Source organism: Telmatherina bonti (assembly GCF_933228915.1).
Source record: "Telmatherina bonti genome assembly, chromosome: 24".
Taxonomy (NCBI): Eukaryota; Metazoa; Chordata; class Actinopteri; order Atheriniformes; family Telmatherinidae; genus Telmatherina; species Telmatherina bonti.
Genome location: NC_136633.1, coordinates 17,589,665 through 17,602,606, shown reverse-complemented (window position 1 = coordinate 17,602,606; position 12,942 = coordinate 17,589,665). Strand labels below are relative to the sequence as shown.

Below are 12,942 nucleotides of genomic sequence, written 5' to 3'. Positions count from 1 at the left end.
AGATATACAGATAAATATTTACAAGTCAGAATCTGGTTTATTTTTCTAAAACAAATATGCATATTGTTTTTAATGTGCATATTTTGTACTGACAAAACTTGAAATCTTATATTTTCCTAAATATATGTGGATAACTGATCTGTTAATAATTTCTACCTTACTTTGTGCATGGATGTGAGCTAAAATAGTTTTTCTCTTTCCTCTGTGGGTCCAGCATTACATTTATTTACAGTTTTAAAAATAATACATAAATTCATTAAAGATATGCTTCTAAGTATTAACACTAGGAATCATGAGTCTTAATACCTGTGCAGCTATTTTGAGCAGTTGATATGGATAATTTATCGACTAAATACAGTTAGGAAGCTCAAACTACAGCAGCGCTGTTGAAAATAGAGTGAAATTAATGTTCTCTTCTGGATCCTGCTCAGATTACCAAACAGGTCGACTACATGCATATGCAGGGGCCTCGTTGTATAATAAAAAACCAAATATTTTATCGTCCAAAAGACATTAATTGCAAAAGGTACAACGGGACTTGAATGATCCTTAAGGCATGACAGATACCAAGCAATTTAAAAAAAAAAAAACTGTCAAAGATCATTTAAAAATAATGTATGATTAGTATTATTTCCTTGTGTGTTTTAAGTGCACAAATCCACATGAAAATTTGTTTTAAACCGCATTTATGAAGTGCGTGGGAAACATTTATTGGAGAATTTGACAGCAGCAGCTGCCCATTCCTGAATGTTTCATCATATTTGGCATGAAGTCGTTGAGCTGTCCTCCAGGTGTCACATGCACCGAAGCCTGCGCTGCGTGTTGGGTCGATAAAAGGTAAACATGTTCGCGGACAACTTTAACTCGACGTTTGGCCAAACCCCCTTATAGAGAAATCTGTATTCTGATTGGTCGATCATCTTACTCTGACGCCCCCGGCGTAGCCAATCACGTTGCAGACTTACGCACGCCCTCTACGTGAGGTACACACGTGCGGCTAGACAACCGCAGGCTTCGTAGGAAGCGGCTCATTCGTCTGCCTACCTCTACGTCGCTTGTTCACCGGTAAAGTTTTTACAGGTTCAAGATACATTTAAATCTCCAGGTGAGTGAAAATGGAGGAGAAGGGGGTCAATAGAAAGAATATGTATCACAGTTATGGATTTATTAATGGTTTTTATGGTATTACTGGTTTTATTCTATCAGTCAAGCTGCTTCAAGGACGGCGAGCTGATGCAATCATTTCTACTGCGCAGTCCAGGCTGGTGTGACGTGTTGCTTTTGGTTTTTTAAATATATAAAATGTCTATGTATGTTAGATGTAATCAACACAGCCATACGTCTCTAATTTTACGTGACTAATAGCTTTATTTACGGTTGTGTTTATATTTTGACATGTCGGGCTCATTTCTTTGCTTGTTATTTTCCCAGTAGAATAACAGGCTGGTGTAACATTTCTGGTTTAGCAGAAAATCTTTATTATCTAAAGCCACACTTTTTATTTGCTGTTGAAAAGCTAAATAATAGAAATGTTACAGAAGCTCGAGTTGACATTCATCTTAATTTCTAACCACACATCCCAAAGAAAACGATCTGTAGATTTATTTTCTTCTGGGAGTGAAATGGTCAAATATATTTGTGTGTTAGCGTCTCAATGGCATCTTTTTTTTTTTTTCTTAAATTATTCTCTAAAGTCTATAAGACCTCAGAAAGGCAGCAGATAACAGTAATCCTAGAGCATCAAACCATCCAGTAACTTGGCTTAAAAAATAAAAAGAGTACATCAGCCTGTAATTGGGTTGTAAACTTAGTCACTTATTTTGTTTTTGATCATTGCCTATTGCAGCTGTGTATCCGGATGCTTGCATTTTTTAGACTAAAAGAGAATCCTAATCTGGCTTCCTGACCCTGCAGCGCTCAGGTGAACATGTCTGCACTTTTACATTGTGGTTCTACTTGCAGCATTACTACTGTGCAACATTTGGCACCCATTTTTATGGCTGAGTGGATATTTATAAAGAATGCTGCTCTTGTGTTGTTAAAAGCTGATACTTTTTGTTTAGTTTAGTTTAGGTTTTTTTTTTTTTTTTTGCTGGCAGTGCAGCTGTCTGAGTAAAATGCTCCAAGTGCTGCTGAACAGTTCACACCCAGACTTCCCCAGCAGCGAGCATAGCAGAGGTGATTAGAAATTAAGTAGATTAGAAATAAATGTCTGATAAGGGATTTTGTGTTGGATTGGGTTTGATTTTTCCAGACTGATCAGGTGATTCTTTTGCTGTTCATTCAGCTCGGTGGGATTGGACTGACAGCTTGATGGGGGTTTACTCAACAATATTGTAGTTTTCTCCGTGTTAAATCCCCTTGTAAGTCTTTCCTGGCCTGGAAGCTTGGCTCAAAACTATGTGTATTGTCACTGGGGATCATGTTTCCTCGTTGAACCCTGCAAGGCTACCACATACCACACGCTCTTTCCCACATTTAGAACTGTGGTTGTAACTAGTGTAACCTTGTATTAGCAGTATGAGAAGCAGTGGTCACGGAGTTCACAAGATGCACCATGTAGACACGAAACACCCTCCTTCTCCTTCAGAACAGATGGTAAAACCAACCATTGTAATTAATGTTAAGCAAATAAGGGCCACTGTTTTGTTTTTATTCAGAGGAGCGATGGACCACTGAACATTCAGCATGTCTCCTTGTGGATCTTAGGACAGTTTTCTCCCCCATGCGGAGCTGTTTGCTTAAGAATATGTAGTCATTTAGCTGTGTGAACATCGTTTGAACTCGGACTGGAGTCAAAGAGGGGCCAGGGCTTCGACAGCTGGCAGTGCTGTGTATCTTGTGTATTAGTACAGGTTCACGTACTACCAGTTTAGCTGGGTCATGAAGGAATATGCTGGGAAGTGGGGCTTTAAACGACCATCATGCACATTCAGGCATTTGTTAAATGAGTTTGCACATTGCTGATTAAGCCTATCAGTGCAAGGTAAATCTGTATGGCCTGTGCATTAAATCTGTTTGTGTGAATAAGGAGGAAATCACATTAAGTAATCAGCCTTTGTGTGGTCATTAATGCAACTGATTAGCCAAATGAACAATCAATAACTTGTTGTGAAACCCGCCTCCCAGTTCCACAGAGCTTAACTTAGAGATAATCTTCAGCATTTAGTTATGTAATTACTTATAACTATTATCAACAATATAGGTTCATGTAAGTAGACACTTAAACTGGCTGATCATAAATACAGGACATGTTTGTCTCTCTATAAGCAGATTGTGGTTATAAATCTGGTGTAATAACTTGACTTACTGGACTGCGATCAAGATTTTAATTCTTTGAAAGCTTAAAGCTTATTAAGTTCTTCAGTAAATGCATCAAATAGTTTTTTGAGTGACTGATGCAGTTTTTTTAAGACTACATCAGCCAACCTTTCTCATGTTTCAGTTCTGCTTTCGCGGGTATGTCTGATGAAATCTAAAGTTTCTTCGCATCAGGTTTGCTTGCTATGACGAGGCATACAGAGAGATGAATGCGTATGACTGGGAAAGGGAGGGAGGAGTAGCAGCACCTTTGTCAAAACAAGCATAATAAAGCTTGTTTTTTTTCACCAACATGACTCATCATTAATAAGAGGAAGGAGTGGTTGTTTGTTCTCGAATGGGCCTTGTTTTTTATGGCAAAGCAAAGGACATGTTTTCCTTTGATTAAGTGGTGGTTTCATCAGACAACTGCAGCTGTAACTGGAGGTCACCTTGTTTTTTTTAAGAGACGGGGTATTTTTACTTCGAGCTGATGCAGTGTCCTGCAGTTTAACATGTTTGTGATATGTGCTGTGGTGAAAATACTGCAGAGAAGCATGACTACAGTTTACTTCTAAACCATAAATGTACAGCTCTTTTTTTGTTGCAGTTGGCTTCAGGGTGTAGAGAGAGCAGTCCCACGCCACCTACTCTCTACTGTGCGGGGTGTGTTTTAATTTACGACTTATCCTACACGTTCAAGCTGCAATTAACGTGAAATCTTGGACACAAATTCCTCTGAGCCATAGTGGGAACATGTTATTTGTGCACCCGATGGCACGTATTGCCTTACCGTAGAGCTCACACTGAGCTCAGACCAGTGGTGTAGTCCATGGTATACGCAGGTATACGGACTGTACCCACTTCTAAAGAACCCGTGATGCTGCTTTTACAATTACAAACATTCCAACGAATGTATGTCCGCCAGCAGCTCAGCTAATTTTACCAGCGAATATCGGGATTTTTTTTGCTTCACAATTTTAAAATCAATTTTGTTGTTAAAATTGATTTTTTTTTTTTTTTTTTTTTTTCAAATAAATTAAAAAAAGTCGTTATAAACTTTTTGTCATTTTTATTGTTTTATTGATCTTTTTACTTGTCTTCTTGAACATTATAGCAGCAGAATGATGGTCTGGCTACTGTGTTGTTTTTCCTAATTGAAATCAAGAAAAATGACGAGCAAAAAAAAGTTTTGTACATCTTTTTTTTGTTTTTAATCTACAAAAATGAGCAATATTGAAGAATTGTGAGAATCGCAATTTAAATCAAATCGGCACCCAAAAAAATCGGAATCGAATCGGGACAGATGCATATTGTCACTGCCCAAAATTTCACCCTGAACATAGACATGATGTTTATATGTCTAGCAGCCAGACGCCCACGGCCACTCTTTTTTTTTTTTTTTTTTGGCAAAAAATTGATGGTACACCCACTTCTTGAGAGACCACTGTCTCAGACTAATGTTCTCCAAACTAATGAAAATCATCTGAACCCTAACCCTGATATTTGATAAAGCTAAGGATGTAGAGACTGAAAAAAATTTAAACTGCTACTTTAAAATATCACTTCAGACCTGGTCAGCCCAAACAACAACTATTAGAGGGATTTCCATTCATTTCTCCTCCAGCTTTGTTCATTTGCAACACTGACGTTGCTCCACTTCAGCTTCAGTGTTTAGTTCTAATAGACAAACGTTAATCAGCTGAGAAGCATGCTAGCCTGTCATAGACATGCTGTTAGGTCTGCGGACACCTTAATCTTAAGTTATGAAAAAACTCAGAACTTCAGTGAGGCATTGGCACGAGTGCTGATTCTCCTCCCAATTCCCGATTTATTCTTCACTAAACAGCTGAAAATAGTTTAAGTTAAAGAGCCACATGTGACAGTGTCAGAACGTATTAACTTGTCAAGAGCTGCTTTTTCTTCAAACAACAACAACATATGAGGACAGTGTTATCTGTCACAATTTTATCTACAAGATAAAGTCTCATGGTTACACAATCCTGTTTCCTGTTTTTCTCCAAGGGTAAGCCATGCCGTCTGTGCCCTCAACCAAAGAGACAGCCATCAAGGGCCCCGTGTGCCCACATGCTGCCAAGATGCACAACCACACCAATGGAGAGGCCAAACTGCGGGAAGGCTCTTTTCCAATGAATGGAGTGGAGAAACTGACCGTAGTGATGAACCCAGAGGAGTCGAGCAGAACCATTCAGATAGACGGAAAGAGCACTTCTCCTGAGAGGATATGGATCCGGCCTGACCTTCCCAGCCGTTGCAAATGGAGCCTGGGAGCCTCAAACGCTGACTCCCCACATGCACATGTTCAGCGGTAAGGCTGGGGTTTGGGTCTCCACTGCTCTGTGATTTGGGAGGGGGGGTGGGGAGTTGGCACTTAAGAGCAGACTTAATCCAAGAAGACGTGAAAGCACTGAAGGAAAGTCTTGTATTAGTTTTAAACAGTGAAACAATGTCGAGATGGATCAGTGGTTACTTTGGACTTCCCAAACCAGTGAAACAGGCAGAAAGAGGGAATCTGATTGGACACTCCCAGAGGTGGGGTTTCTCTGTGTTGATTTTTTTTTTTTTTTTTTTTTTTTTTCTCCCCTCACACTCTCACCTCCCAGGGCCGTCCCTCAGACCATCCTTCCAAACATCTTGCACCGGATTGGCGACACTCCCATGGTACGCATCAACAAGATCCCCAAAGCCTTTGGACTCAAATGTGAATTATGTAAGTCATCATTGCATCCGAGTCACATTCCCAGTGGAGACAGGAAGTGTAACTCCTGAATAAGATGGGCTTTGTTGTTTACTTCATAATAACGAATTATGTTTTATATGGGTTGAAAATTTCTGAGCTATCTACTGTCTTACATCCCTTTAAGTAAATATTCTGCATTGTTTGTGTGTGTGTGTGTGTGTGTGTGTGTGTGTGTGTGTGTGTGTGTGTGTGTGTGTGTGTGTGTGTGTGTGTAGTGGCCAAGTGTGAGTACTTCAATGCAGGAGGCAGTGTCAAGGACAGGATCAGCCTGCGGATGGTGGAGGACGCTGAGAGGGCTGGAATTCTCAAACCTGGAGATACTATTATCGAGCCCACGTCTGGAAACACCGGTAACTCATCTGGTTGCGTCTGTTCTGACGTCTTGCTGTGAGGAAATGTTTTTAAAGCTATGACTACGATGTAGTGAAACGCTTTTGCTCTTGTCCTCAGGGATTGGACTTGCTCTGGCTGCAGCTGTGAAAGGCTACCGTTGCATCATCGTAATGCCTGAGAAAATGAGCATGGAGAAGGTGAGTTGCTCATAAAATTGAAGGGATAACTTTGCCTGTCAGGTTTTTTTTCTTTGGTGTGTCTGATTCCAGTCAGTCTTCTTTTTTCAGTTCGCTTTGTTGCAGTCTGCATTTTAACCACTAGATGTCACTAAAGTCTGCACACTGTGCCTTTAAAGTTTAATTCAAACCCTCGCGATTCGTCAGATTGGCTCATTATTGGCAGCCAAACAGGTTTGCAGGAACATGCATCTTTTTTAGATGTTTTTGGTTGTTTAAGGATGAACATTCTGCAAGATTAGTGTAGTTTTAATGCTTTTTATAATCTATAGTTCATCTGAAGTAATTACAATTATTTAAACAATTAACAAGTAATAATGTAACTTTGGGGATTGTTGTTTTTTTGTTGCTGTTTCTTGTTTTGTTTAGTTTTTTCCCCGTTTCGTTTTAAAAACATGTGTCTTCATTGTTACATTTCTGTCTGTAGGTGGATGTCCTGAGAGCTCTCGGCGCAGAGATTGTCCGTACACCCACCAGTGCTCGCTTTGATTCCCCAGAGTCTCATGTGGGCGTGGCCTGGCGCCTCAAAAACGAGATCCCCAACTCGCACATCCTGGACCAGTACCGCAACCCGAGCAATCCTCTGGCTCACTACGACACCACGGCTGAGGAAATCCTGGAGCAGTGCGATGGTATGGAATCAGTTCAGAGCTGTTATTTGACGAGTCCAAACTGAAAAATTGTTGTTTTTTTTATGTTACAATTTTATTTTTTCCAAGATATTTAAGCCATATCTGTGTGTCCAAACAGGTAAAGTGGACATGCTGGTGGCCGGTGCAGGGACAGGAGGGACGATCACTGGCATTGCCCGCAAACTGAAGGAGAGATGCCCAAACATCAAAGTAAACTACTTTCTTATATCTAAATTATGATTAATGAAAAGCGATATGTCCGCTGTAGTTGACAGGAAGTAGGTCATGCAGTCACCCAGGTACTTTTCGCTCATTAACTTTGCATGTTTTGTGCAGATTGTTGGTGTTGACCCAGAAGGCTCCATTCTGGCTGAGCCTGAAGAGCTGAACAAAACCAATAAGACTCAGTATGAGGTCGAGGGAATCGGGTATGACTTCATTCCGACTGTGCTCGACAGATCAGTAAGTTCTAGTCACTTTTCTTTCCAAATCAGTAGTTTTTGGTGGATTCCTGACATCTTGTGTTGAATCCTTCCAGGTCGTTGATACCTGGTACAAGTCCAACGATGAGGAATCCTTCAATATGTCTCGAATGCTGATCAGAGATGAAGGCCTGCTCTGCGGTAAGTCTGTATGATTTACTAAGATGGCTTTTTAACCCTTTGTTCCCAGTTAAAGTCAACTAATCCGTTGCTCTTTCCTGTAACAGGAGGCAGCTCTGGGACGGCCATGGCAGCAGCTGTGAATGTTGCCAGAGAGCTGAAGGAAGGCCAGCGCTGTGTGGTAATCCTGCCAGACTCCATCCGAAACTATATGTGAGAATCTTCTCATGAACCAAACGGACTGTTTATGTCACGTCCAACAGGTTCAGGTCCAAGCATTGAGGTATTCTGCTGGAGACATCATGTCTTTTCTTTTTCTTCAAGGTCTAAGTTCTTGAGTGACAAGTGGATGCTCCAGAAAGGCTTCCTGAGGGAGGAAGACCTAATGGTGAAGAAGCCATGGTATGCAAGTTCAAATGTATATACCCGTCCAGCAAAGAGGTCATGTCTCAAGTCTCGACTTCTGTCGGTTTTTGTAATGTGCCGTGTCCCTACCTAACAGGTGGTGGAACCTGAAGCTGCAAGGCTTGAACATGTCAGCTCCTCTCACCGTCCTTCCCACTGTCACCTGTCAGAAGACCATCAAAATCCTCAAGGACAAGGGGTTCGACCAGGCACCCGTAGTGGATGAGGCAGGGTGAGGATCTATCTCTTACAGCAGCGGTGTCATACTCCAGTCCTCCAGCAGGTTTTTGTTGTTTCCCTTTACCAACACGGCTGATTCAAATGAAATGGATCCAGAAGCTTCTTGTCAAGCTATTTATGAATTTCAGTCAGTGTGTTGGAGCACGGAAACAACAAACCTGCAGGGTACCAGCCCTCCAGTGCTGGAGTTTGACATCTGTGTCTTATAGGAACAAGCTTTTTAAAACATTGTTAGTACATGATGTCTTATGTATTCAGCTTCTTGTTAAGCATTTTGAAGGTGTTAACTTTAACCTGTCTCTGCGTGTGTGTGTGTGTGTGTGTGTATAGGTTGATCCTGGGCATGGTGACTTTGGGAAACATGTTGTCATCGATTCTTGCAGGAAAGATCAAGCTCTCCGACCCCGTCAGCAAAGTGCTCTACAAGCAGTTCAAACAGGTCAGACTGATTGTGGAAATATGGAGTCAGTTGGATCTTTATGATATGGTCCATTTTAGGACTACATTTTTAAGTCAGATGCTGCTGTGGCCGGTCAAAATGCTTTAAACTGCTTTTTTATTTTATTTATTTATTTGAAAAGGACACATTGCACATTAATGAACATTAGTATAAAATACTATAGAGGTAGCCAGGCAGATAATTTGCATCTGTTGTACCTTGGCAGGTCTCGGACAGCTACAACAATACACATATAATCACAATGTACAGCCAAAAAGTAACTTATTAATCCTGTATGGCCAGCAAGCAGATTCAGAAGTGGTACCTGTGCTTTAGTTCATCCAAAGTTAAGATTCTGAAAATAAAGTTTGCATTTTCAAATCACATCTTCATGAAATATATTTGTATGTGAAGAGTGGGAGCAAATCTTAAGATATTTTGTCCTTTAGCACCACCTTGTGGCTGTAAAGCAGTTTCAGGACTTTGCATCGGTCCCGATTCGATTCCGATTTTTTTTGGGTGCCAATTCTATTTTTAAATTGCGATTCTCACAATTCTTCGATAATGCTGATTTTTGTACATTAAAAATACAAAACCTTTTTTTTTCTTTTTGCTCATCCTTTTTCTTGATTTCAATTAGGAAGAAACACAATAAGCCAGACCATCATTCTGCTGGTATAATGCTCAAGAAGACAAGTAAAAGGATCAATAAAAACAATAAAAATGCAAAAATGTTATAATAAATTAATTTTTATATAACAAAATTAATTAAATAAATAATATTGCAAAGCAAAAAATCCCAATATCCAATTTTTCGATTTGATTTTCCCACCTCTAGTTTAAACTTGTATCTGTCCACAGTTTCACCAGTTTCATCATTACAGTGCATGCCAAGCTTCCCCTTCTGCATACGTTGCTAAGATTTTTATGTTGTATTAACTAACCTTTTCCCTTCTGGTTCATTTTCACTCACAGATCCGTCTGACTGATAACTTGGGAAAGTTATCCCGCATTCTGGAAATTGACCACTTTGCCCTGGTGGTGCATGAACAAATCCAGTGTAAGTTTGCAGCATATTTTCTCAATCGTAACCATGATTTTTAATTTCTGCATTTCCTTAAGCTGCTTTTCTCTCCTGTCAGTTGTTATAGTTAACCTATTTTCAGTTTCTTATTCTAATTTTTAACCGTTTGGGTTTGTGAGCCTGTGCATCATAGGCTTACAGCTGAATGCTGTTGAACCTCTCATTCTGTCACACCCACATTTGTAATGGAAAAATTGGTCAACTTTCCACTGATAATCTCTATTTCAGTGTTAAAGTCCAGCAGTGGCGCAAGCATACGAGTTTAGGCAACCTTGACCTCTCTTTTGGAGTGTGGCAGCGATAGGCTTGCTCTGCAGCTTTTTATTTGTTCGTTTTCTGTGTTATCAGAAACATTTTCAGATCCTTTTTATTGAAATTTTCCTTCATCTGATGTTGGGAAGGTTACAGCTTCTCTCCTGGAGTTTGCATAGTGACTCATCTGCTTCCATCCAACTCTATTTTCTCTTACACCAACCTAATGTCCTCTTTCATCCTCAAATCTCTTCTTTGGTGTTCCTGTAGGCCTTCCAGCTCTAGCCTCAGCATCCTCCTGCCAACATATTTACTCTCCCTCTTGAATGCAGCACTAAACCATCTGAGACTGGCCTCTCTAGCTTCATCTCAAACATCTGACATGTCCTGTTCCCCTTGTGCCTTCCTCCCTGATCAATCCACCCTTGTAAATCACCTGAAGGCTTTTCCTTCTGCTGCCCCCTAGTGGGTAAAAAATGAATCAAGCGAGATCTCTTCTGTGGAAATCTGGTTTTAACTTCTGTCTTCCTCCATCAGACCTGACAGATGGCTCTCCTGTACTGAAGCAGATGGTTTTTGGCGTGGTGACGGCTGTCGACCTGCTCAACTTCGTCACTGGCCGGGAAAGGAGAGAGCGCTCCATATCAGAGTCCACTGATGAGATGTAATTAGCTGAAATAAACAAAGCACACTCATCCTTTTCTTACACTAAAATAAATGGTGGCTGGTTTAGTAAACAAGTCTTAATGATGGAGAGGGTTGAGGTGATTTTTAGTTTGAGGTTGATTTTTATTTTCTGGTTGAAAATAATCACTTTTCATGTTTTAAAGCCAATGCTGATGATTTAATTAGGAAAATGCATAATACCACTTTGTCAGCTTGTAGTTTTGCATACATCTAGCAGTGATTATCTGTATTTGTAAAGTTTACAGCAAACATTTTGTAACATTGTAATTTGTGGACAGCTTTATGTTTTTATAAGGCTTTTCTGTTGCTCTCGTTGGTTTAAAATAATACTTGATTGTATCTCTTCTGCCTTGTGCATCCAACATAAGTAATAAGACTGAACAGTACAAATACCACATTGATCTTAATGATAAGAAAACCGGTGCTACTGTAAATAGGCATATGTTGTTTTGCTTACTGTTAGCAGGTGTTTTAGTTTTACTTTTTTGGGAGGATCATCCATCGTTTTTACCTACTTCTGTTTCAGCACATGCCTGTGATGCAACTGTAAAGAGGTTTTGAATATTTAATTTTAGCTTGGTCTAGGATAAAACATTTTGTATTGCAAAGTTTGTTCTTTAAGGAATGTACATGATGGAATAAAGTTTAAAGAATGTTGCAAATCTTACAAATTTTCAGACAATTTTGCTTTTTTTGCTTGTAAAATTTCAATGCAAATTCCAAGTATGTCAGTGTTTCCATGACTTTTTTTTCTTGACTTTTTATTAGTGATTCTGATCATTAAAGTCTTATCAATTACAAAATACCAGTGTTACTTTCCACATTCAAGACATCTACACGTCACTGGATTTAAAGCTGCTTTTGAAGAAATATAAACACCCTTAGACCTGATTTTAGCTTGGTTATGTGGATGACCATGTGGATGAGAAGGGCTTAAAGAGGAGAAGTAATCAGCAGAGAGGAACTAAACATAAATATCCTTGCTTTTTGAGCTAAGTATAGACATTTTGATTCTGTTGCTGTGCAAAATGAGTGTCATGTTAGTACAAGTTCTCTGCTGTATACCAGTACTAAAAAAAATACACCTAACAATATTAATAAGCACACAAGTATGTTCTTTTACCATTAAACCAAGCAGCATAAAATCCTGAACTGCATATAAAGCATAATGACAATGTTTACGGGTGCCTTTTCTACGGAAGTGCAATTCCTTTGTTTACTGTGGCTGAATAACTCTAAATTAAATTATGTTGTCTTTATCAGTATTGGAAAGCCTGGTCACATTTTGCTGTGGGAAGGCATCCCATTCCTGATCCAGAAGTTTCAATGGTTAACCAGCATGGTTGTGCTGCTGAATTTAGCAAGTTTAGCAAGCCAGATCCTGTAAGTGTTTTGTTGGATTGAAGTCTGAGGTCATCCTGTTCATTCTCAAATTCTGAAGGTACTCCCAGATCAGCTTCCATGTGGTCAGTCTGATGTAAACTACTTGTTTTACTGTGCAAAACACCTTTTATTAAGGGATTATTATTATTATTTGACATTTGGTTGTTGCCATTTTGGGTTTTTTGGGGTCAGTTGTGATCTTCTTTAGACAAGATGGTGGAGAGAATTTAGTGTTTCTCAATCCAGGTCCTCAGGACCCCCTGCCCTGCATGTTTTATAGGTAACCGTACTGTAACACACTTCACTGAAATAAAAGGCTTGTTAACAGGCTGCAAAGAGCTTGATGAGGAAGTTCAATAATCTGGATCAGGTGTTAATGGGGAGGAATATCTCTAAAACAAGCAGGACAGTGTGTCCTGAGGACCTGGATTAAGAAACACTGAGCTAATTAGACAAAAATGTCTTCTGGTTAATAGTTATTTTAAATTGAAGTTGTTTACAGAGAGACCACCAGCACACTTATCACTTGGGTTTTCACAATGCCGTGGAAAAAGTTTACTGATTTAGTGTCTTATAGGAGAAGTTGAC

At 39.7% G+C, this 12,942-nt stretch overlaps 1 protein-coding gene across 1 annotated transcript; it reads left to right on the top strand.

The window, feature by feature from the left end:
* The first annotated feature begins 1,000 nt into the window (after positions 1-1,000).
* Positions 1,001-11,767, top strand: LOC306773997 (cystathionine beta-synthase-like). The gene is made up of 15 exons (XM_079263962.1): positions 1,001-1,105; positions 5,326-5,629; positions 5,925-6,031; positions 6,277-6,411; positions 6,512-6,591; positions 7,058-7,262; positions 7,381-7,472; positions 7,599-7,724; positions 7,801-7,885; positions 7,972-8,077; positions 8,189-8,266; positions 8,367-8,501; positions 8,840-8,948; positions 9,924-10,008; positions 10,822-11,767. Exons 2-15 carry the CDS (start codon positions 5,334-5,336, stop codon positions 10,950-10,952), a joined length of 1,770 nt encoding a protein of 589 aa, XP_079120088.1. The 5' UTR covers positions 1,001-1,105; positions 5,326-5,333; the 3' UTR covers positions 10,953-11,767.
* The last annotated feature ends 1,175 nt before the right edge of the window (positions 11,768-12,942 follow it).